At 44.2% G+C, this 25100-nt stretch overlaps 1 protein-coding gene across 1 annotated transcript; it reads left to right on the forward strand.

Annotated features, from left to right (window-relative positions):
- Positions 1–268: 268 nt before the first annotated feature.
- VHL (von Hippel-Lindau tumor suppressor) lies at positions 269–24766 on the forward strand. The gene is made up of 3 exons (XM_086939228.1): positions 269–551; positions 9057–9182; positions 23215–24766. Exons 1-3 carry the CDS (start codon positions 356–358, stop codon positions 23397–23399), a joined length of 507 nt encoding a protein of 168 aa, XP_086795354.1. The 5' UTR covers positions 269–355; the 3' UTR covers positions 23400–24766.
- Positions 24767–25100: the final 334 nt, after the last annotated feature.

Raw genomic sequence — 25100 nt, forward strand, 5'->3', positions numbered from 1 at the left:
TGGGAAGCACAGGACTTTATTGGTCAAAGCTATGTCCTGAATTATGTGGATCACGCCTCGTGGAAAGGATTGCTAGTTTTTAGAGCAAAACCCCCCCTAGCCCCCACCCCCCCTCTGCTTTTTTTGTGCCACTTAAAGCCCTAGTCGTGATGAAATTTAGAGAAACACATGGAGTACATTATAATTATAGTGGTATTGTGAGGAGCGCTCCTCCTTTCCAAGATGGCCGCCGCGCGCGACCCTAGGCGGAGCATTTTCACTCACTAGCCAGGATCAAAGTAGGAGTTGACGGTGTTTCCGGGACTCTTGCAGAGAGACACACACATACGCACAGTTGTAGCCGACCTGTGGGACGATGCCGGAGCCAGCCGCGGACCCCGAGGTGCCACCGCCTCTGCTCCGCTCCATCAACACGCGGCATCCGGTACAGGTTACTTTTTGCAACCTCTCCCCGCGTACGGTCGTGCCCGTCTGGATCAATTTCAGTGGCGAGCGGACGGACTACAGGGTGATCCCGCCCGGGAGGGGACTGCACATGGACACCTACCTGCGTGAGTCCGTGGGTGGGTGGGAGTCTTCCGTGGTTCATCTCTGCGGGGCACTGTGCATGAACTCCTGCAGAGTGTGCAAGTCCATGCACTTTCCAAACAGCGGAGTTCTCTACCCTTTCTTGGGCGTGCATGGGTAGAGCATCATTTTCCTGTTTTGTTTCTGTGATCTATTGCCTCGTGTCACAGTGGAAAAATAAAATTTCGGATTATAAGCTCGCAAACAAACACAGAGTAATGATGCTGCGCAAAGGCTACGTGTTTGGTGTATTTTTAAAATTTACACTCGATTTAGAGCTTTTATGCATATCGTTTTACATAGATTATTTTGATGCAGCTTTAATGTATCCAGTCTAACCTGGGATTTAGATGGAGTGTATACCAGCACTCGGGGAGTAGTTGGCACAACAAACACTAGAACGAGGGATGGATTGATAACATGGTATGTAACAGGTGACTACCAGGTAAACATAAAGATCTTAACAGCGTGTGCTCTGCCAACTGAGCATTCATGATAAAAGCTGCGTTTCAATGACCAGAAATAGGAAAAAACAAATTTCTGTCTAGGTAACTGAACAAAATACTTTATAAGTACATGTAATATTAAACTTCTCCACACAGGAAATTTAAAACACTTCCATACAAGTCATGAGTAAATCATGATTGTGATGACACCATAAATAACATTGTGCATTCTAAATTGATGTTTGTCTATTTCTTAAGGACGCAATATAGACACTGAATTAATCTTCGTCTGACATAAACCCCTGTGTAGCGTGCCCTGCCCTTCATTATCACCCACAGACCAGACCCTTGACTGGAAACTTGTGTATAGTTCTTTCTCAACTGGAGGCGCAGTTCACTTGGAGGTAAGAATGTGTTGGGACCGGAATGTCAAGTGCATGGCGTACAATCATGTTCCCCCTGCCCTTGGTATACTCTGTATCCTGGTTTTAAATCTTGGCCCCAGTGTCAGGCAAACCTAGGGCATGCGCAGAGGACTAGGCCTGTTCTTGACATGAGTAAAGTCCTGGATTTGTCCTGTGACATGAAGGGTTGGACCAATTTTGCCCTTGTGGACTTGCAGTGGATTACTGTCCTTTTCGTGGTTTAAGTACGTAGAGCAATGTGGCAGCATACCATATTTTTTTAACTCACAGGTGTGACCAGACCTTTTTAGTTTATATCACTGGAATGGAGGCCTACTGGCCCATTCATGTACAGTTATGCTTGTATGCAGTTTCCCATTTCCTAATGCTTACATCCTGCATGTATGTGCGTAGTATGCATGGTGTAGGTGAGGGAGCCACATTAATGGAGGCATGTTGGATCTATTTTGGATACTCCTTGGCCTGGCCTATGCAGAAGATGGAGGTTAGGTTGTTTTTCCAGGCAGCCAAAGAGAATTCCTGATGTTCCTGAAGGGGATGGGAAGAGACCTAGACACAGAAGTGAGGGGAGTGGAGATAGGGATTCCTGCTCAGAAAAACTGGCCTGTGAGTGGCCGCCTTTATCCAGAAGTATCTAACCTATGTGTGGCTACATCTACCCAGAAGTAACTGGTTGTGCTTGACTGCATCTGCCTAGAAGAGACCGGTATGTGCTTGGCTACATCTGCCCAGAAGTAACCGGCCTGTAAGTGGCCACATCTGACAAGAAAAAAAAATGTGTGTGTGGCTGTGTCTGCCCAGAGTAGCTGACCAGGGCATGGGTGAGTCCTCTACATCTTCCTGCATCATGAACAGCCGGAAGAGACTTCACCTATGACTTTCACCAAAGCCTTGGACTGCTGCGAAATCCATCAGAAGTCCAATCAATACTAAGACGATCCAGGACTGCCACCTTCACACCTGGTGAGCGCACTGCCAGAGTGTGGTCCTAGCAGACTTAGCAGGGTGCATGAGCAAAGCTGGTATGCCACCAATTAGGAGAGAGGATACAAATGCGGAAGAGAGAACGTGACAGTTGCACCGATTCAACAAGAACTGATCCACCATGTGTGGTAAGACTGAAAAGGCTGAGGGTGTGCAGTAAATACTGAGCACAATCCCTATGGGTGCCACAATAGTTACCTGAGCCATATTCACGCAAATACCTCTGTTCCCCAAAGAAGGGTAGCCAACCTAAACCCAAAGGAAAACCAAGCCTAGATTGAAGCAGAGGATTGGCGGAGAGCTGACAGAGGTGCAGCACTGTTTGGTAGAGCCCAAGATGCTAAACTCTATTTTGACATAATAGTGTGTAGTGTTTCATTCTAGTGTGCGTTAAAGTATTTTTCCATTTGTAAAAAAAGTAGCGCTGGACATTCATTTATTGTGTTGTGTGATTGTTGATCTGTGAGCTCGTCCACTTCGACAGTACCTCCCTGAGAATCCTGTTACTGCTCGTCTTCGCTACTGTTAAGGTGGCTGCACTTTGACCAGTTTGCAGAGCCATAGTATGATGGGCTCTGCCACTACAAAGGCGAAGGACCTCAGTCCCCCAGGTTGAGGCCCACTAGCCCTATCCATGTTTGGTTAAGAATGTTTTCCTGTCAATGTTATGCTCCTTCCAAGAGTTTCTGGCATGTCCGTGGCAAGCAATTTAAAAAATTTTTTTTACTTTTACTATAAGCCATGGTTCACAGCAGCCAATGGAAAAAAACATTGACAAAGCTAATATGCCGCAGAGGCGAAACCTATTGGTTTTGCCAATGTTCGTTTTTTAACAGGGGACTGCGTTCATTTCATTAGTGGCTGTGTCTTTGTAAGATACTTGTGAAGCTGCTATTGTCCAGTGCTTGTATGTAAGCTCCTGAATAATCGCCACTGATGCATCAGCTGGTGTGTGCTTTGGATGATGTCTAGACCAGGTTTCTCCAATGAGTAGTTCATAAGGTACTGGTAGTTCTCCTGTGGCTCATAACTAGCTCTCCTGGGTGCAGCCCCTCCTACATAATTTGAAGCTTTTACTGAGTAGAACTTGTATATGTATGCCAGAGGACAAAACGGATGATTTTTTGGTTTTTGTTTGCCTCATCTCGTTGGAGCCAACGAATCCCCCATGTGGTCACAGAGTACTCTAATTGTATTAAAAAAGAAAAACACAAATGTGGAGAGTTGGCCACCCACTGGGTTTGGGTACAGGGCCTGGTCTGTGTGGAGCGGTGATTTGGCTGCAAGCATTCATAGTAAGATATCACTTCATCTTAAAAAAAAAAAACATAGACCTTCGTTGAAAAAAACAAAGTTTAAAGTAAAGTTATAGGTGAGGAATATAGTAAGATTTTAACATTCATCAAAAAAACCTTGAAAATTCACTGAAAAAGCACTACAGTTTCAAAATAAAATACTGAAATTCAACTTTTATCTATAACTGACATTAGTGTAAATTTCACTGCTTAATACTTCATATTATTAAATCACTGATATAATCTGAAATCTGTGGTGGTGCAGGTAATACTTTTGCCATTTTACATATAACTGGTAAATTTCAGTGTGGTTTTTTTTTTAACTGTAGTGCTTGTTCAGTAAATAAATACACATACAGACCTACAGTCCTTTTGGGTCTAGAGCTTTCTAAAACATTTCTTGTCACCAGAAACGTAGAACTAAAACCCATAAGCCTGCTTTTTAGGTCAAAGCCTACCTAGCACAGTTGTCTTGCTGCTAAAGGACTTCTTGTTGGCATTGTGAAAGCTTCATTGGGAATGCATTCCACCCATTGCTTACCCTTGCCTTTGTGGTTTGTAACCTATATATTCTGGCTTTTGATTTGCTGGCTTTTTTTTGTTTTAGGCTCACCAGCATGTCTTCGTCCCTCTCTTAGAGTAAAGCTTCTTCGCCATTTTTTCCTTGTATCTTCCACGAGTCCTCGCTTTCTGGAAACAGCCCTTTAAATGATATTCTTATTTTGTCATAGTTGCTGTGTGTTCAGACAGAGGTCAAATGTCAGGCTGTGTTTTCCCAATGAGTTTGGTGTTTACTTTTCTTTCTCTGACTTCAAAGGGAGAGGATTTTCTTTCCTAGCACACAACAAAATACAAATGAACGGTGCATATATTTCAGAATAAATCGGAATTAAAAAAGCACAAATTAAGCAAGTTTTATTTGTAATTCGGGAAGTGTGGTAGAAACAAGTATTTTAATACAGTCAAAACAAATCAGTACACTAGGTGATGCCATGTCTACACATCGTTTTTGCGCTGTCAGTAAAACTGTATGTTCAGATGTAATGGTCATCTTAATTAAAACCTGTTTTGTCTGTAATTGCAGTCCTCTAGCACTACATGCAAACTACACTGAACCCCCTACACTCCACTCCACTCTTTGCCAATCTCGGACACTTGACTCCACTCTACGCTACTCAGACACTCCACTGCGCCCCACCCCTCTACTCTAGGCCACTCCTCTGCGCCCCTCCGCTCTACTCCACGACACTCCAGTCTAACACTCTACAACATTCTTCATTTATCTACTCCACTTTTCGCCACACTACTTGACTCTTCGCCACTCTACTCTACGTCACTCCACACAGCCCTCCTCTACAGCACTCCACCCAGTTCTCCTCTAAACCACTACCTTTTAGCCATGCTGAACAGCAGCCATGCTGGTGTACAGCATGGCTAAAACAAATAGGCAAACCGAATAGCTCTTACATAGACGAGACCTATTGGCATTGCCAATGCTTGTTTCACAGCATGTATTTGTGAAGAAAGCTGTGTTTTTCAAAGGAGACAATGGGCAGCTAATGGTAACATAGCACACCTCCCTCTCATACTGTCACCGAGTAGTCCCCAAGAGCATGCCTAATTCAATGGTGATGTCTCGTTTAACTTTTGACACTTTATAGTATCTGTTGTTAATGTGCATTTATACTGTAACATTCATGAACCAGTCCAGAGAGTTGATATATAGGTATCTGTGGCTGTTCAACAGCTAGATGTACATACTCGTGCGAGGGTACAAGGGAATTGCGTGCTTATTCAGCCTGTAAGTTGAACACTGAATGTACATTTTAACGAGTCTGTGTACATATTCTCAGAATTCAACATAAGTCAATAAGGGTGTGTGCTGGCCTTTGCTACTGTGACATTAAATTATATGGATTCATGCTGCTTTGACAGCTGTGAATACACACCTAAATGTGAGACTGAAGATGTATCCAGTTATATTTAGCCAGCTGCCCTGATGGCTATATTAGAGGTTTTAATGAAAGACCGCATGAATGGTCATTTAGCGTATCCAATTGGGGAGTGTGATTGAGATGTCAATTCAGTTGGTTGATTATGTTCAACATTTTCTCTTGCTGATGGGTATAAAATATGGTCAAATGTTGTCTGAGTGAGATGAGTTCTTCCTTTTTTGTTGCAGTCTTGGTATAGGTCCAGATTAGATTGTAGGAGATGGACCCCTCCCCCCGAACCACAATCCGATCAGATCAAGCATGGAGTTCCCTTCAATGTCTTTTATTTTATTTCTACCTATGCTGACTGAATCCGCATTCTGGACCTGCGGCACATCTCGCATGGTATTATTCTAACGCTTGCTAGTTGAGGCTGTATTTTACATCACAACAGGCAGGATGAGTGCAGCTATAAGATGTGTACCCCTCCTCTGTGAAATACAGCAATACAAGATAATGTATCCATACAGCCTCATTATAGAATTTCCTCCTGCCACAGTGCAGAGGCGAGAGCCTTGGGTGGCAGTATGTGCCAGGATAGCATCAAAATGTGGCAGAAGGAAGACAATAAAAATAGGTCTTTCTGGAACATTTTTATCCTCTCAGTCCTGTCCCTTCACCATATCTCTGAACTCCACCCTCCTTGGCATCAACTAATCACATTGGACCTTCTCGCCCCCAGGCCAACCACTCTCCTTGAATTTATCTAATTATAGATGATCAGCCTCATTCTACATAAATTCCAATCAGTCTCCATGTCCTTACAAATATCCTCTACGTTTTTTCGACCCGCGGCTCCCTTGTCCTATTGGCCATGGCTCCCCATAATGTTACTTTGTTTGGCAGGTGGGGGGGTGAGTACTTCAATTTTTCGCTCTGAAAATAATTGGGATGTTGCAGCTGAAGGTGTTATAATCCTAGATGTTAGAAAATACAAACATAACAGTTGTTTAATAAAAAATCTTCTGCCAACAAATGGCATTTCACATACATACACCCGCCCCTCACCGGCGCACACAAACCCCAATATTTTAAATCAAGAACAAGAGATGAGGGTAGCGCATACTGCTGCTCAGTGATGAGAATTTCATTTACCCATGCTATCCTTAACAGGTAATTTATGTATCAAAATTACATTACGTGATGGCATTGTGAATTACCCAGAGCAGAGTCTGGTTAAATCAAGAGCTACATGAACTACATATATTAGTTAATGTGTTATGAAGCGGAATGTGTTGAGTATGCTGATCTGTCACTCCAAAGGGTAAGACCAGGAAAAGTAAGTATTGCATCCAGAATGATATCTGTGGTTGATGGTCTTTGCGGGCACTGAGTGTTGACATTTATCATTGGTGACACTGCGCTCGCTGAAGCTGTGGACAAATTTGCATATTTATGTTGATAAGGGTACCTAACTACAACAGCATCGACAAAGCCTCCAACAACCGCAGCAGCCTCCCTGCAGGTCTTCAGTCTTTCCAGTCCTAAACCTGTAGCATTCAATTCTTGCTTTTAGGTCTGTTAGTCTTGTTGAGTAAATGGAAGGAAAGCAAATGACTACATCACTGAGAATACCCTGGGTTGAACGTCAAGGACTGGTAACCGTGCCTGCGAACATAGCGTGAGGTTTAAGGTTATCTGCTCAGAAAGGACAGTATGCTCTGATACCTGGCTTTTCTTTTATAATCTGTTTTCGGGCATTTAAGTTTCATTGGCTCAACGACTTGCATGTATTGAGTTGTTAATGAAAGCTCAGTATCGAAGTGAAACGTCCTGGGTGACACAAAGCCACCTGCTAACCTTAGTGTGGTACGAACCCCTTACACGAGGCATCCAACCACCCCATGAGCCATTGGCCTCCAACCAAGGATATGGAGACACCCAAGTGTAGAGCCACACAACAGTAAGCTTGTGGATTATGAACACTCTACTGAAGAAAGAATGTGACGTTATACCTAGAGCTGCTGACTTCGGTACTGGGAAACAAGGTTTGAATCCCCGCATTGGGGCAACATTCTGTAGTTCAGGGCAAATCGCCTTATCTCCTTGTGCGACCATGTGTAATGAAACTGGTGCAAAACAAGAACAAGGCTCACCTCAGGTGAAGATTCTAAACCGCCATTCTCAGCGTTCCACGGAATCTAGAAGCATTCGGGTTCACCACAGATGGCTGATGATCATGCTGGGCCCACAGTTCTTAGCTAGAACGTAGTTGCGCCACAAGAAAGCATAGTAATATCGTAATTGAGGATAAGGGACATTCCCCTGTGTGTGCGGTTGCTGGCAGCTACTGAGTGGGTGAGGAGCGAGATGTTTGCTGACTTCTCGGTCTGTGGAGAGCTAATGCGTGGAGCTTGGTGCACAGTTAACGACTTAAGCAAAAAGTATCTACTAGGGATGCGGATTCAGAATCCCCATATCCTGGTTCAAGCCTAGTCTTACTCTTAGTAGATGCAGGAGCCTGGACGAGGCCTCACAATACTGCAACAACAAACAGGAACAAACTTCACAGTGGGCATCATCTCTCTCGACTCTGCAGCTGTGAGTAGAAGGAGCCACCGAGAAAACAGAACCAAAACAGTTCCCGGCCACAAAAAGCATCCTCCATAGCCACCTAATCCTAATGTATGATGCAGCTCAGAATTGAGGAGCATTGTCCAAGCGTGATCAATATTGCTGTACCTGGCTTGCTGTGTGTTTGGCGTGCATCTGTTTGCTGCACACCTGGCTAGTTTTAACAGCACACCGGGGTATACCAGTGCACTGATTGGGAACCGCTTCTCTATTGCATGAATCCACTCCTTTAATACATAATTCCAAATGGCCCTCAAGACCTGGCTGTTCGATTATGCCTCTGGGGCCCGCAAGCACCTGGATACCCTATCAGATGATTAGCCGGGCTTTATAAATCCTGATTGATTGAGTGAATGCACTCAGTGTGTGCTTCCCCTAGTAACCTAATACTGTTGTGATCATTTGTTTCTTGTGGCGATAGGATTCATACTTCTAAAACAGTAAACCAAAAAATCTAAATCAGTGCCACTCTCATGAGCCTTTCAGAAGGTGGTAGAGCGTCTGATGAGCAGTGCAACTAGGGTCCACTAATATATTACAAAGCTGTTGGAGAGTTTGGAATTCTTACCTTCATCACAGGCTAGCAGACATCCACACAAAATATATTTCCAGTGTACATTGTTTTTCAGTCGCTAATTTGGCCTTGGTAAGAAGTTTTCTAGAGCCTTGAGTAAGCAAGCAAATTAGCACCAAGTAAGGTATCCACTTGTGTCTATACAATCTATTTATTAAAGGTGAATGTTACAGTTGTTTGTGGTGCTGTCATTTCAGGTCATCTTTGGCTCTTCAGAGATGCACACACAGAAGACGGTCTGCTTGGCAACAAGAAAGAGTGGTTTTTGCTGAATCAGGCCGATGGGCTGCAGCAGCCTTTTCGTGTAGACATCACACTTCCTGGTAAGTAATGCCCTGGGTGGGACACTCTAGCTAAGTGAGGTGCACTTTCTGATATCAGGCACTGTCATAATCCAATCTAGAGGGCCACGGGGGGGGGGGGGGGGGCAAGGGATTACTGGGTCTAACTGTAGGGATTGTGGCCTTTTACTCCTGCTGTCCCAAGGCTCCGCTTACTATGGGCCCAGGGTAACTGGATCATGTACTACCCCTTCAACACTTGACTTTCATCTATGGCCTGAGTCGAACAGTCCAAGGTTCTTTAGATGGAGGTAGATTTAAGGTATGCATAGGCTCATAACTCAACATGGCCCCTGTGTCCCCAATAGGCTGGTTGTTCAGTCCAATACTTTGCATAATAAAGCAATAATTATTATAGACACAAACACACTACAAAAATCACACAGTAGTTATTGAAGACTAGAGCTCTAATGCGGAACAGGGCCGTATACCACCTCTCATCCCCATTTCCACTATCCCATCCCATTACAAGGATCCATAAACCCAACATCCTCTTGCTCCTCCAAGCGAAACACTGCTTCCCTGGGTGCATTTAGGGGTGTTGTCCCCAGGTGCGGTCCGTGCTAGAGGTGCACATCAAAGTCTGGCATTGGCTTTGAAAGTTCAATTATCTGGGTGATAGATGCCCGATCTCCTACCGTTCACCAAGGGCCTGCGGCCCGCTTCAGTCTTACCCAACCTTCTATGTAGAACGGTTTACGAGATGGAGTACCTCACCCCCATGCTCCATCAACGAGCAGCTCACACACATCCTCCCATTGAGCCGGTTGCAGATGGCGACTGCTTCCAGGTGCAGCGACTCATTCTGGTAAAATGGTGAAGTAGCGGTGATGCTGTAGGACGACTTTTGGTCTTGTTCTGAAGTCTCTCTACTGATCGCAGTCACACCTCCAACACAAGTGACTGTCCTAGTGGTCCTCTCCTGGCGCATGGAGTCACAGGCTTGGGCAAAGATGCCCACTAGGTCAGATCCTCCTGGCAATTGCCCTACAGTCTCAGTGGCAACAGGCCATGGCCTCAACTGGGTCAATGGCCTCTCTTGGCATACAGGATCACACCAACAGGCAATCTCACCAATGGGATCCTGACACTAGCTGACAACCTGTCTTTTCATGGCAGCCCCGGCGGGGGCTTCTGACTTCCGTCAGAGAGCAGACTGCTGTCTCGCAACACCCGACCCAACTTGCCCTGGGCTCCTCACACACTGCTCACAGGATCCATTTGGCAGGATCCTCGCTTCCTCCAGGGTCTCTCTCCTCACAGTTTGTCATGCTGGTCTTGGCGGGCAGGCTGAAGGATGGTGTTTCAGGCACACAGCAAATATTCGTAGCTCCTGTGTTACTAGAGTAGGGCCTATTGGCCCCTCAGGTAAAGTTCTGTGGTTGTGTACTTAACTCATCTATGGCCTGCATGGATTGTGTGTAGTGCTGGACAGTGCATGATACTTGCTTTTGCTTGCTGGGATGCACCCAGGGACACCTCCTGAAATCCACGGAGGGACGCAGTGTTTAGCTTGGAGGAGGAGGGGAGTTAAGGACCCTCATTGTGGGGGTGGAGATGGGGGGGAAGGGGAGAAATCGAGGGGGGGGTACACTGCCCCGTTTAGCATTAGAGCAGCAGTCTAATGAGACTTCTGAGTGATGTTGTATTTGCTTGTATGCAAGGTACTGGACTGAGTAAACTATTAGGGACTATTACAATGAATGTTCTAATGAGGTTCTGTGAAATTTGAATATTCTCTCACAATTCCAAATAAGCGCAGCCCGTTTATTAAGCAATCTGCTAATACTTTGAGGGTATTCTTGTATTTCTTGTATTACATATTGAAGTAAAAAATAAAAGGTCATGAGTTTTTTTCGACATATTGGTTTCGAATGAACTCTGAGCACTCAAAACCCAATGAAAAATCTTCAGTAAGAAGCTTATGTTTGGAAGCTTCCTTTGTTTTTCTGTTCTCATTATTTATAACCTTCTAAGATGGGTACACTGAGGGGGGGCAGTTTTTGGTCTATCAGATGAGACTAGCACAGTTATTGTTTAAGTGCAATATTGAACAGGTTAGTTATTGTGTGTCTGTAATGGACGCCAGGGCTGGTTTACAAACTGCTTTTTGTTGCCATTTCCTCACCTTGACACCAACAACCCTGCGTATCGGTATCCACGTTTTTAGCTGTAGGTTGACAGCGGGTGTGAGAAGTTAGCCTGGCATATGATGTTCCCTATTCTAGTGGGCACCTTGCACCAGTCTAAACGACCCTTATTGATGGTGGTTGTAAAGTCAACCTTATATAAAGCTATCCTAGTGGTAGCATGGACCAGCAGTCTTAGGCTAAAACTTCAGAGAGCATGTGAAGCAAGCAGTTTTACTAATTATAATTCTTTGAATACCAAATGAAAGGACACAACACAAGGTATATATCGAATATATATCAGGGGTGGGGGAATCATATCGCCCGACGCCCGAACCATGTTGATATTTATGAGGGGCAAGAAGATTTAATGTCTAGTTGGTCCGAGGGACAAGTAGACATTAAATTGGGTAAATAATAAATATCAGCACTGTGGGCACTCTGGGGCGCACAGACACTCAGAGAACTTTGAGGCCTCTGATTGTCATGAGCATCGGATCACGCTCCCCTCCCCTGCATCGGAATCATGTTACCAGGCACAGGAACAATCTGTGCCCCTCTGCCTCTTTTAAACATGAATTGAGCGCTGTCAGCAACTCAGCCTTTCAGCACGTGAGTTAACCCCAGAGGGGCCTGAGGTACCAGCTACTGCAATGGGGTGTCTTCCCGCCATCACTTCTAATAATCTGTGCTTTGACGACAGCACCAAGACACAGCCCTGCAAGAGACTTGACAGTGAGTATCGGATCGGATACCAGTGGTGAGGCCCGGGATTGTCACAATGTTAATTGTGAGGCTGCATGGTCCCGAGGCAGGTTTGTTTATGGTGAGCCTTCATGAGTGGGTTACGTCGGTCTGTTCTGACAGAGGTGTATGCGCGCCACCTGTCAGTGTGGGAGACTTTGTGTGTCACTTCATTGTTTGTGAACTGTGACTAATTTGGCTTGTTTTTCATGAAACATTGGCAGGTCAACTCGTTTCGTCAGGATCGCAAATCGCCTGAAGAGAAATTCAGGATTAGATTTTTTTTTTCAGAACGCATTTACCAATTTTGACACTGGACTACATAATTTGCCAGTGAAACTGAAGTCTCTATCAAAAGGAAGTTTGTGGTCTTTATGGTTGTGTGGACGACTGTGCATGTATTTTGGGACAATTTAAAATGAGTGGGTCTGTGTATGAAGAATTGGTGATGTCTAGAGTGTATTTTTATTATTAGACGGGGTCCTGGGTGATATTAAATTAAGACTATTGGTTATCTCAGTCTGGGGGTGGGCTTAGGGCCACTCTGCAGAAGAAAAAAATAGAATGCCTGTGCATTTCCGAAGGTCATGAAATGCAGGGCATCTCAATGCCTCAGAAAAGCTGCACATGAGGAGCAGGAAAACATGGTTTTAATGCAACACACTTTCAGCATTCACTAGTAAGAGGCTTGGGTGAGGGAGGAGAGGGGTTTTCATTCTTGTCATTTCGCCCTCTGTAATTTGATCCGGTGCCGTCCTCATTCTAGGAATCGAATTTAGGTTCCTGTATTTTTTTGTTTTCTTGTTCGCTTAACTCTGTGTGGCGCTGTGCTCCGAGATCTGGCTCCCTCCGCACCCTCTACATTGCTTGCTGAATGTGTGTAAAAGGATATATGACAAGCTCCATGTTGTGCTCAAACACGAAAGTCCGTTTTCACAGGGCCTACACTGTCCAGCCGTCTCTCTGACTTGGCCTCTAAAGCAGCCAGGGCATGCATTGTGGTTTCACTAAAACTGCCTGTCCCTGATATCCTTGTGCATCAGACACTGGCGGTATCTGAAATGCAAGTTCAGATGTACGGCCACTATTTATCTAGTGCTGCAGCAGAGTACTTGCTTCTGCACCAATTAAAACAAATTTGCAGTTGATGCGCACATGTGAACGATTTGTTCGGCCAGTTTCTAATGACTTTGTCTTCCTCTCAACTGAAAAGAAACGCTATGCTCTGAACCTGGGTCCTTTCGACTTAGAATGTAGTAGCTGATTAAGAGCTGGGCTAGTGGTGGGATGGTAGGAACAATTGTATGGCGTGTGCGAGAAGAACACGCCAGTAGGATAGCACAACCTAAGAGTGCACCTGCTGCATAATTCTTGTGCTATGCACTCTTAAGTGCAGGTCGAGGAACCTGTACACCCCATCACCTATCCTCACAATGCAGAACAGAGCACCTACAGGAATGGGAATACAGGGTGCATGAGCAAGAAAAATAGCTCAGTGATTTCACACACCTGCTGCCACCAGAATTGTAATTGCTTAGTTCACCCGCACTCTAGCATGGTGCTCCAACATTCCTAATGTCTTCTTCCTCTGCCTTTGTCCGGAAATATGGGATGTGATCTGGTTGCAGTTGCACTCCAGCTAAAGACTCACTCCCAAAGTGTGTTTGTCAGTTATTAAAACCTAACTGGTTCCTAGATTACTATGGATTTATATTTTAGCAATCTACCCCCAAACCGTTTCTGGCTAAAGATGTACCCTGTGTGAAAAAAAAAAACAGTAGCACATTTGTGTGTTTTTGTATTTGATTATTATCTGTAATGAAGGGTGGGGCAATTACTGGAGGGGCTTTTGCCTGCAACCATTAGCAGCAGGTGCTGTATACATTGCTTTATGTTACAGTTATTAATTAGGGTTGATAATTTTATTTCCTATCAGTGCAAGGTGTGCGTTTCCAGTTTGTCTGAAGTGGTGGGTAGGAGTTGTAGATTTTCCTTAATTGCTAAAGAATCAAATGCACTATACATGATGGGTCGTGTGTATTTGAAGACCTTTACACCTCTTATGGCTAGGGCTAGGAAGCAGGGAGAGATGGGCTTTGGCATGTTGGTATTTGTGCAGTGTGTTGGTCCGTGCCCTAAGTATGGTTTTGGTGTACCCCCTGCTCCCTTCCTCTTACAACCTTTTTTGGTCCTTCAGAGAAATACGAGATCGAGTCCGTCTGCAAAAGGGGTTAGATATTGTCAGAAACCACAATAACAGAGAGCACATAAAAACTAGTAGTGGCACTTTTGGATATTTGTTCAGCTGGACAGTTAATATTGGAATTAGTCATCCTGGTAGTTGAAGCAGAAATAATCTTAATTTGTCAAATTTGCCTCGATTATCCATCAGGCCAGGGAAGGGTTTCCAATTCTACTGTGATTAAGCCCAGGTGTCCTTGCTAGGTGTGACGTGGAATGCTGAGCCTGTCCAGTGACTCACTACTCCTCCATCACAATGATCCTTAGCCCCCCACTTCTAGATTGACTGTTTCTTTAACTTAGCTGTCCTTCCCTTTGCTGTGAAAAGGGAATTGCGTTTTATTTGCTGCTATGTAAGTGTGTGTGTGTGTGATATGTTCTACATAACTTTTATTCTGAGTTAGACAAACTTGCACATCCACGAAGGAGCTGCCTCTCCATATCAGTGAAGCCTCCGCTGCTGCTTCCACCATTACTACACCAGTACTGTGCAAGAGAACCTTGTACTGATACTGCCAGTTTTGTATATGATATGTGTGTGGGGGGAGAATGTGCAGATGTTGCCTTGTATACACCGTAATATAACCACCTTACACCTGCCCAGGATTGTAAAAGGAGAAATTGATTTAACTTCCCCATTAAAAGTATAGAAACTCTGACAAGAATCGTGGATACTGTCTAAGTCAACCACAGTACCTCTGCTACATGATTTTACTGCTCCATGATGAGTTGATAAACTTGGCCAAGAAGTGCAGTTATTCCCATCCACACATGTTTATCAGAACATCAATTGCGTATTTTTGAAGCAGGAGAGCTACGAGTTGGCCATACGAAGGAGAAATCCTTTCTGTCCTACAGGTTCATATTCTGACACAGTCGTCACCAAAGACAGCAATACATGTAGTCAATTACCAGTCTACACTCTGCCTTTAGATTTCATTTCTTTATATATGAAATTCTGTCACAGACAAAACTGCTGATACGTGGGTACAGTGCACAATGACATTTTCACACATGCTGTACAACTAGCCAGTTCAACATGTGCATATAAGTGTGCATCACCATTCACTGCATAATTGAACTGGCATTTGAAATATGTATTACACATATGATGCACTGAATGCAGTGCAGGCTCTCTCTGTGCAGACCTAGCTTAGTGATTTAAACAGTAGGTAGGGCAAGCAGATATTTACAGAGGGCAAGTAGATTTGTGTAACATTTTGTCCTTGGCCAAGTAGATTTTTAAAATAATTCCACACCCCTGATATATGTATTTATTTCTAACACAACCTCTCTGAACTCTTTATGAGGTCAGAGATCGAAGTACATCACAAGTTACTCAATTAGCATACGATAAGTTGCATTTTGCCCTAGGGGCCTCACAAACCATATACTAAGTAAGTGATATAAGAACACTTCAGAAATAGTGAATAGGTCTAGGGACTAGGGAATCGCTGGGGCTACACTAGACAACCAAAGGTTAGGAAGTAGGAGACCCATGGGAGACGCGTGCAGTGTCTAAACACAGTCGAGTTACTATTGACTTCTAATGGAGAACAAAGAAGTTACAAAGTTACTGATTAAAGGCACTTCCAGATTGACTACGACAAAACCCCTTTAAACTAGGACACTTGAAGAGTCAATACCCACGGGAGCACCGGAGTACTCCAGTTACCTCACCCATGGAAGCCGGGTGCATAGGTGCCTTTTTCGTGTCTGGTTTCGTCGATGCTTTCAATGGAGATCTGCAAGAAAAGTGCCGGTGCATCCAAGGGTGGATCAAAGGAGTGAAGAACCTGAAAGCAGAGGGGAAAGAGTCTGGGCCACTAGCCAGTGACCAGGAAGGAACCAGGCGATGTCGCGATGATCTCGGGTGAAGAGGTGAAGCTTGTCTCTGCAGCCACGAGGACCAGGAGGCGTTGACGATTAACAGGAGCTGGATTCGAGCTGTCCCACGAAGGATGTAGTTGACTGCGTTGTCGGTATCCGGATTGGACCCAACAAGCCTTGGCAAACGCAGTCCACGCATGAAGTGAAGATTGGCTTCGGGTCAGACCAGCAAGGTCTGAGGGGCTTCTCCTTTGCAGGGATGCTGGAGCAAGCCTGAAGCAACCAGGAAAGCAGTTTAGTGTCAAAGGTTCGTCTTCGGAGGGCTCACTAGACAACGGGATGGCAACCGGGAAGACGCGTTTAGCTGAAATGCAAGAGCGGGCCCAACGCGGTACTCGTGGAGTGTGGAGGGCTGAGCTTCGGTGCAAATGGCACTCTGGTCTGGGGCTTCTCGCACCCCAATGCACAACTGTGAGGGTGCCTCAGTAGTTGCACTGTTAGCAAAATGCAGGATGTCCAGGGTGTCCGGTCCCACGTCTCTCGTGCCCGCCACGGGTCTCAGCTTTTCTGTGGATGTGGGTCGGAGTCAGAGAAGTCTGAGAGTCCAGTTCCTGTGTCGCTGAGTCTTCGGGTTCCGGCGGGAGTGTCGAAAAAGCAGACCGTCAAGTTACTGGTGGTGCCTGTTTGCACAAAGGAAAAACAAGGTAAAGCCTACAGACCACTATTATGTCTGTCTAGTTATAAGACTGGATACCATCAATTGTCCAATCTTAAGTTAATCATTCGCAAAACAAATTAATTGCAATCATTTTTGACAAAGAATATCTCCAAGCAGATAGCCAAATGCACAGAACAATCAAATGTGTAATTCAACTTATTTTTTAATTAAACCACAATAAATCTTGATTATTGGTATTTTACATTAAACAAAACTGTACACAATTCATATATACAAGCAAAACACATATACATTTGTTTTACATATATACACTTCTTTTAGGAACCAAACTCACAGTTCTAATGCCCCACTTCTTTAAACAAGGATGTCAATGTATCATTCTTTAACATAACATTCCTTCACTTTAGATCACCAAAACAAAGCAAAACCTAAACCAAAAGGAGTGTGTGAGGTTTAACCACTTTTGACCTCTCTCAAAGATAGCACTCTCTTAAATAGATTTTTTATATATACACTGTTCCACAATTTTTTGTTTTGGAGTCTTCCAAAGTGTGTGTCGACACGTTTCAGCCTCTGTTCAATCCAGGCCTCATCAGGACTACGAGGGCAAACATACTAGAACCCTAAAACAAACAAACTCAATTTGTATTGACCAAAATTAAATAAATAAATAAACTGGGAAAACATGTCACATGTTAACTTAAGATTGGACAATTGATGGTATCCAGTCTTATAACTAGACAGACATAATAGTGGTCCGTAGGCTTTACCTTGTTTTTCCTTTGTTTGATACCCAAAAGCCTATGGGTTATATGGGTGACCCCTGCAGTTTATTCATGTTTGCACAGGGTGGTCACTCCTGGACCACAAGGGAGATGTCTTCAGTCTTCTAGTCAGGATAGAGCGTCGAAGGTCCAAGAATTTCGTATCAGAGTTTCTTTCCAGGATAATCTAAAGTCTGTAAACACAGCTCCTATCTTTATACTTTAAAAAAGAGCTCGATTACCTGCTAGGTCCCTCCTATGGGTGGACCCTGGAAGGGGATGGTTACACCCCTTTCCCTTTGTCCAGTTTTGTGCCAGAGCGGGGCTGGAGTGCCCCAGCAACTGGTTTGAACCGGGCTATGCATGGAGCACCTAGTGTGCCCCAGGCAGTGTCTGGAAAAGCATCTTTCCATTCAACTCACCCTGCCCCAATACACTCCAGGTTGTCTGGGGAGGTGTTAGCACCTCCCTCGACAGGAAACCTATTGTCCAGGCTTTCTTTGCTGGAGTTTCGTCCAGCAGCAGGAGGTCAGACTCGTGTCTGTGACAGCAGCATCCATTTTGTGATGCTGAGGCTCTGTTTAACTTTAACCGGGTAAAGCAGTAACATACATGTCTTTTCCCTCTAGAAGGGTGGACTGCTACGCCCACCACCAGAACTGGTGGGGGGGGTGGAGGGGGGGGGGGTAGTATTCCAAAGTGTTTGACACCTTACACCACATGTTTTGATAAAGCCAAACCAAAGTTAGCATAAACCGCAAGGATTATAATGCACTTAAGAGTATATGGTATGGCTATATCAAAGAACAGCTATAAGGAGGTGGTTCCGAAAGCTGCAGAGGGGCTCAGCTCATGCTAGGGCACCCTCTCACATAAAACCAAGCACTCTGCCTCCAGGATTGTTAAGGCCTGCCATAGGAGTGACTTATAGGTTACTATGTATCTATATATAAAAGGTATATAATATAAGGTAGATATAGATATACTATATCTAAGTAAGGGGTGATTACACCACCTTACCCAGGCTGAGTGATCAGCCTGTGGTGTCAGTTTGGATGGCCAGCCAGGGGTGGCATAATACATGCTGCAGCCCCTGGTAGGCCTTGGATGCACCTATGCCCTGGGTACCTATGGTACACTATACAGGGGCTCACAAAGGTGACCCAATACCCAATCAGGTATGTACCTAAAGTACATGGTATCAATTTAGAGAGAGAACAGCTGGGCTGTGGGTCTGACTAGCAGGCCCACAGCCACACTAAAGTCGAAAAACCAGAGAATCGCAGCAAAAAGTGGGGGTGACCATAGGAAGCAGACCCTACTCTCCTACAGCGGGTGTGGCTGCTCCCCCTTCCCAGTCTCAGCATCTGCCTCTTCGCTGCTGCCTGAAAGAGTGGGAACAGCTGCCAGCTCCATGTCAACTGCAGCCCATCAACTCGCCACCTTCCCCTCTAATGATCCACATGCCTTCCATCAACTGGAAGGAAGGCTTGTTTGTCTTGCAGTGCTCCAGGCGAGACGGAGTTTGTTAAGCCTACGTGGACTGATACACTCTCTGGTAGGCCCGGGCAGGAAATTGCGTTCCGCTCGCAGAATATGGGTAATTTCGCATTCCGAAGAGAACGCGGAATTTCCAAAATTCAGCGATCTACAGCTTTGCAGAATGTTTTTGCTTGTTCCTGCTTTCAAATGCCAGTTCGCAAGATATTTCCCCCCGAGCATGCAAACAACGTTCGCAAACAGGAAAAAAGCATTGCGAACGGGCAGAACAAGCAATTCCACATGTTTGCAGAACTTTAGCGTGCTCGCAGAGATTTTTTTACAGTTTTGTGGAGCTTTGCGTAGTGCAACTACGTAAATTCCGCACACCCCTAATCTCTGGTCACGGTTCCGCATAAGCTCTATTTCCCGGGTTACCCTGTCACGCTTGTTCACTTCTGACCCATTTGCCCATATTTCATCATGAGGCCTTTCTCCTGTGCCGGCCCATTATGGGTCTGGTTTCTGGCCCCTCTCCTTAATGTCCGCAAGACTTCTTTGCATTGTGTACTATCCCACCATGGTGGAGTCTCCCTTGCTTGTACTTTGACCCACTGACTCGCTGCTCCTGCATGGCTGGAGCACATAAAATGATGCAGCTTACACACACTCCTGAAATTGCACCTTCCCATGACGCCAAAACTGGGATCTTCGAGATCCAGTCCTGGAGTATCAGACGCGCGCTGACAAACAGATTTTGTGGCTCTGTCTTGGAGCTGCCAAACTTACTCTGGCCGCCGCCTGGAAAAAAACGGAGGCACCAGCGATTTCCTTATGGCATGCAAGGCTATGGAGGCTGCTTAGTATTGAAAGAGTGGCGGACATCTTCCTGGGTAACTTCTAAAACTTCCAATTCCGCTGGGGCCCCCTGGTTCGCTTCCTTTCTAAAGGTCTACCTTCTGCGGTTTGCCCATCCTCAGTGCGCTCACTTCACCTCTTTCAGGTTTAGTATAGGATCCGCATATATGAATGGAATGGCTGAGGTCACCACCACCTGGGGGGGGGGGGGGGGGTTGTGAAGTTTTAGTTATTTGTTTGTTGCGGCACCCACATGGAAGGCAGAGGCCTCTCAATCTGGACATGATGACTTCTTGGGCACGGACAGCTACTCACCTTTGGCTGCGTTTTGCGCAGATTGTCTTTTAGCGGTATGCTCCTGTCACTTTTGCTCCACTGCCCTATGGCATTGACCTGCTGCTGGATCGCTGCAACTTTGCTATCACAGATTGTTGTTACTACTTGCTTTTGATTGTGCCCCCTGTGTGGGAAGATGTGCGGGTTCACCGCTGTTTTTTCTCTGTTTCCATAATATAAAATAAAGATTTTATAAAAAAAAAAAGTTTTAAAGGGAGTTAGGTAAATTCTCTCTGGAACCAGTGTGTATATCCTGTAAACTGGTGCCCCCCACACCACCCTTCGCCTAATTTTTATATGGGGCAGAAATACTACGCTTCGGTTGTAGATAAGGCTGGGAAAAGATCAAAGGAAATCTCTAAAAAATTATTTTATGGCTCCAACAATGTGCACTGGCTCAGGCAGTAAGCGTAGAAACCAATATGAAGTCTTGGATTTATATGGCTATGAATCTAATTTTGTGCTTCTGGCAGTAGCAGCTATCTGCTCCAAGGTAGAAACTAAATACCAACTCTTTGCACTAAGGAAATATTTTATAGTGAACTGCAATGGGCAACAAACTAAGGGTACAACTCACTAGAATTGTAGACCATTTAATATTCTGGATTTTAAAGTTGAGCCCCCACCCCACCCCTTTTTGTGTTTTAGAAAAAGGAATGAAATTAAATTTAAGGGAGCCTAGGTTTACTGACCCTTAATATCTGGCTACAAAGAGTTCTACACTATAATTATTTGAATCCTAGCAGCACTACTCAGTGCACCCATATCTATGCGTCAGAGCTACCTAATCTTCAATTGCGTTTGAATTTACTGACATTTTGAATTGGTTTGAACTTTTTATATGCATATAATGACACAGTGCATGATTTATTAGATGGGGATAAACAGGGCAGGTGGGTTAAGGAGACATAATTTAAATGTACTAATATTGTTTGTATATATTTTATCTCTGTTGAATTTTAAAACTAATTTTAATGAGCTATGGGAAAAGATCAAGAAATTATGCAAGTCAGCTGATTTATTATATTCCGTTTTTTTATATATCCTGCGTGCTGGGAAGGGTTTTAATGGTTGTTTTGGTATAAGAAGATCTTGCACCTATTTTATGTGGGGTTTAAGTAGTTTTAATGTGTTTTATTCCTGATTAGAACATTGGAATGTTGGGAGCTGCATTGAAAACAATGGAGTGCTCTGGGCTTAAAATGGCTGGTATAAGCCTGGTGCTCCAACATTCCAATGTTTCTTTGTAAATGTAAATGTAAATGTCAAGGTATTTGTAGAGCGCACTGTCACCAAGCGGTTTCCTGGCGCTATTACTCATACCGCTGTGGAACCCCTCCTGGCTTTCCCTGTGAAGTGTCCACTACTGGGCACCCCCAGGGTGAAGCCAGGCATCCACAGCGCTGTTGGGGCCGGTGTGGAGGTTAAGCAAGCTATTGCCCAGAGTTGGAGCGTGGGACCCATGATTAGAATAGGCACCGAGGCGAGAAATCAGGTCCGAGGAATTATGAGCCCAAGACCCGCCGAGTCGGGAATTGAACCCTGGTCCCGGACCAGAACTCTGCATCAGGGTCTGCCGCTCTAACCATTGAGCCACACTCCTGTTCACAGCTCTGGCTGTGAACAAAGGCTTCAGGGCGCCTGAGGGATTCCAATCCCCTCACGCTCCCAAAAGGCTTTGTTTTTTTTGTTAGAACATTCTGTCCTCTAGTGACAGATTGTTCTAATAGCCTTATAGCCCTACGTAGATGGGCTATACCGCTATTAAAGTCCCTCTCCCTTGTTAAAGGCCCTCCCCTTCGGCTCGGGGCCTTTAACGCTGCAGAGGGCCTTTAATAGCCGGTATAGCCCTCTACGGCGGGCTATAAGGCTATAATAAACTGCTGCCTTCATAAACCTACATTTCACCACTACCGATATGTATGGTGGAACAAATACGCTCCACTGACCTTCTGTTTCAAGCATAAATTCAGGAGTTATCTATGAAAGATTCAGGTGTTATGTTTGAGTATCTGCCTCCAAAACAAATGAGCTCCTGCGAGCCGAAGGACAGCTAGTTTTAGGTGATCAACTTAAGGTATCTGGTCAGTTAGGAGAAGAAGAGCTCTCTGAGGTAGCAGGGCACCTGGGCATGGAGTGCTTTGTGTGTCAGACAGAGGGTATTGAATTGGAGAAGTTGTTTTGTTGGAATCCTTTCTAGAGATCTCTTGGCATGGCAGAAGTGTTCAGTATCTTACAGCAGAAGATAAAGCCATTTCTATGTGGTATGCAGGTTGTTTTGGCAGGGAGTCCATTGCAGATGCCAGTGTTGTGATCAAACCACCATGACCGCCATTACCAGTGTGAGCCTATGGAACAACAGTAGAAATAGGTGGGTACCTAGCAGGAGGCAGAAATAGTATAAAGCAAACTTAGTCGTAGCATTCACATCTAGCACAAAGAACTAGTTTGCATCAAAGGTGTATTTAAATATAAACTGAGCATCTCACTTTTTATTGGTATTGGGGTACATTTCATACTATGAATAATGTAAGCCGCAACCCCTTTGGATACTTCCTGGTTTCCTCAAGCTAATGATGACCCTCTACTCTGACAACATGCAGTAGAGATCCGTCCTTTGTTACCTATTGCATGGCAGCATAAAGTATTGGCAAGAGATGTACAGCTATGTTATGTGACCTATAAAGCTATGTTTTGCTTCTCGTAACCACAGTTCGTACAGTTCTATCACCTGTTGTCCATAATAGACCTTATTTTCACTGGGCTAGTGGTGTCCCTGACACACCCACCAGTCCTGAATATCCCAATAAGGACATCAATAATGCATGTCTTTTTCAATTCCAATGGAATTCCCTTTTAGGATAACTATGCATTTATCCGGAGCAGATTACATACATAAAATATTAATGATTGTTTTGCCAGAAAAATAACTAGCTGCTGTATTTTGTTCACAGTGTACACTCTGAAGGAAAGATGCCTACAAGTTGTGCGAAGGCTTGTCAAACCTGAAGATTACAGCAAGTTGGAGATTGTTCGGTCATTATGTGTAGACCTGGAGGACCATCCGAGTATTGCGAAAGATCTCCGAAGACTTGCTCGTGATTACAGGAATGAGATTATAGGAGAAAATCCCACTTAATGAACGACATTGTCTGATCCTTATGGACCCTGTTACGAAGACTGTATGTTATGTTACTTCCCACTGATTGCTGGGAGAGCCATTGTTCTAAAGGAACTGGGATTATTTTCTTTGATCTGAGAGATCAGGAAGAAGGAGGCGTGCGAGGAATAGTGGGGAAAAACTAACGAGAGAAGACTTTATAGTCCAAGATGGAACAAAAACTGAGGACCTTTTTGATATGTACCCTTAGAAACATTGGTAACTGCAATGCATTTTAAGGAACCCTTTTTCATCATAGACATGTAATGTCTGTTTACTGTCTAGGTCTACATTGTATTATATCACCGTTTTTGCACTAGGCCAGGAACTGCTGGCGATGCATCAAAAGGTAACTTCTATCTAAAGTACAATTCTCAATCCCATGATGCTATTGAATAACATTAAGCTTTTTTTTAATTATTAATAGGATTTCATGTATGATCTGCTCTGGAAATCACAACTTTGTATGTTTACAACTGTACGAAGGCATTTGGAAAAGTGGGCGGTCTATGACCATAAAAAGGCCTTTTAGTATGTGACAAACCCAAATAGTGATTCGGTAACATATTACTGAACTGCAATTTGGGTTTGCGACTAAATACCAAATTTGTATGTGGAATTGGCTTGTTTAGTCCATTTGTTTCGGATACGGATATGGAATGGGATGTACTAATGTTTAGCAACTGAAATCCGGCTTCAAGACATTAATACTTTTTCAAGTACACAAAAGTAGGTCCCAGCCATTGCCCATTCTTAAAAACGGTATTCTTTTCATTACTTTATTTTTAATGCAGTCCATTTTTCTTAAAGAAAAATAGAATGCGGTTAAGAAAAGAAAATGATTACTTAATTTAAAAGAAAACACACAAACCTTGTGCTCTGCTGATCCTAGCAGGCCACCATCTCTGTCATGGCTGCAAATCATAGTGGTTCGCAATTTGCAACCTGCCTCATCAATATTCATGAGATCGAATTGCTACCCATTACGATTCGGAATTTTGCAAACTGACCTATTGGTGCATAGGTCGATTTGCAAAGTACCACACTGGTCTAAATTGCAACCAGTATTTTGAAACCAGTGTTTCTGTTATCGGACTCAAAGTACCTTCATTGCTATATACAAGGATAGCTTGAATTTGCTAACCTTGGGCTATAGCATAATGCCACTGAGTCCAGAACATGCCGCTGACTTGCAATATTCATATTTTGCACATTCTGGGATATTTTAGACATTTGTATCTGCAGTATTTTTGTACACAAATACATTAGTTGGTGAATACGTTTGTGACATAGTCATGACTTGTGAAAAGAAGCAGTTCCACATTAAAATTATGTTTAGAACTTCACTTATATTGGTGTCTTTACAACCTGTTTGTTTCTTAGTCATTGATTTGTTTTATGGGGGTAGGAGGAGGGGTAGAGAATCGTATTGACATATCAAATGGTGCACCTTTCTGGGTTGAAATGAAGAATGTTGCTTCTCTCTGTCTGTTAGATTTTTAAGCACCTTGAATGTTTCTAAAACTTGCCCAACATCCTCCAGGGTGGTTATTAAGTGTCACTTTATCACCTATAGCCTTACGGGTATATTATATGCCCACAAACGTAAGTGGGGCTTCTGTTTGTGGTTAAACCCACAGGAAAATTACTTATATTACTCTTTTTACAAGTTCTCATGTC

The sequence above is a fragment of the Lissotriton vulgaris genome, chromosome 9 (genome assembly GCF_964263255.1).
Source record: "Lissotriton vulgaris chromosome 9, aLisVul1.2, whole genome shotgun sequence".
NCBI classification, from domain to species: domain Eukaryota; kingdom Metazoa; phylum Chordata; class Amphibia; order Caudata; family Salamandridae; genus Lissotriton; species Lissotriton vulgaris.

Coding starts and splice junctions, on each gene's coding strand:
- VHL (XM_086939228.1), top strand. CDS start 356: ATGCCGGAGCCAGCCGCGGACCCCGAGGTGCCACCGCCTCTGCTCCGC. Junction 552..9,056: donor GCACATGGACACCTACCTGC/GTGAGTCCGTGG, acceptor CTGTCATTTCAG/GTCATCTTTGGCTCTTCAGA. Junction 9,183..23,214: donor TGTAGACATCACACTTCCTG/GTAAGTAATGCC, acceptor TTTTGTTCACAG/TGTACACTCTGAAGGAAAGA.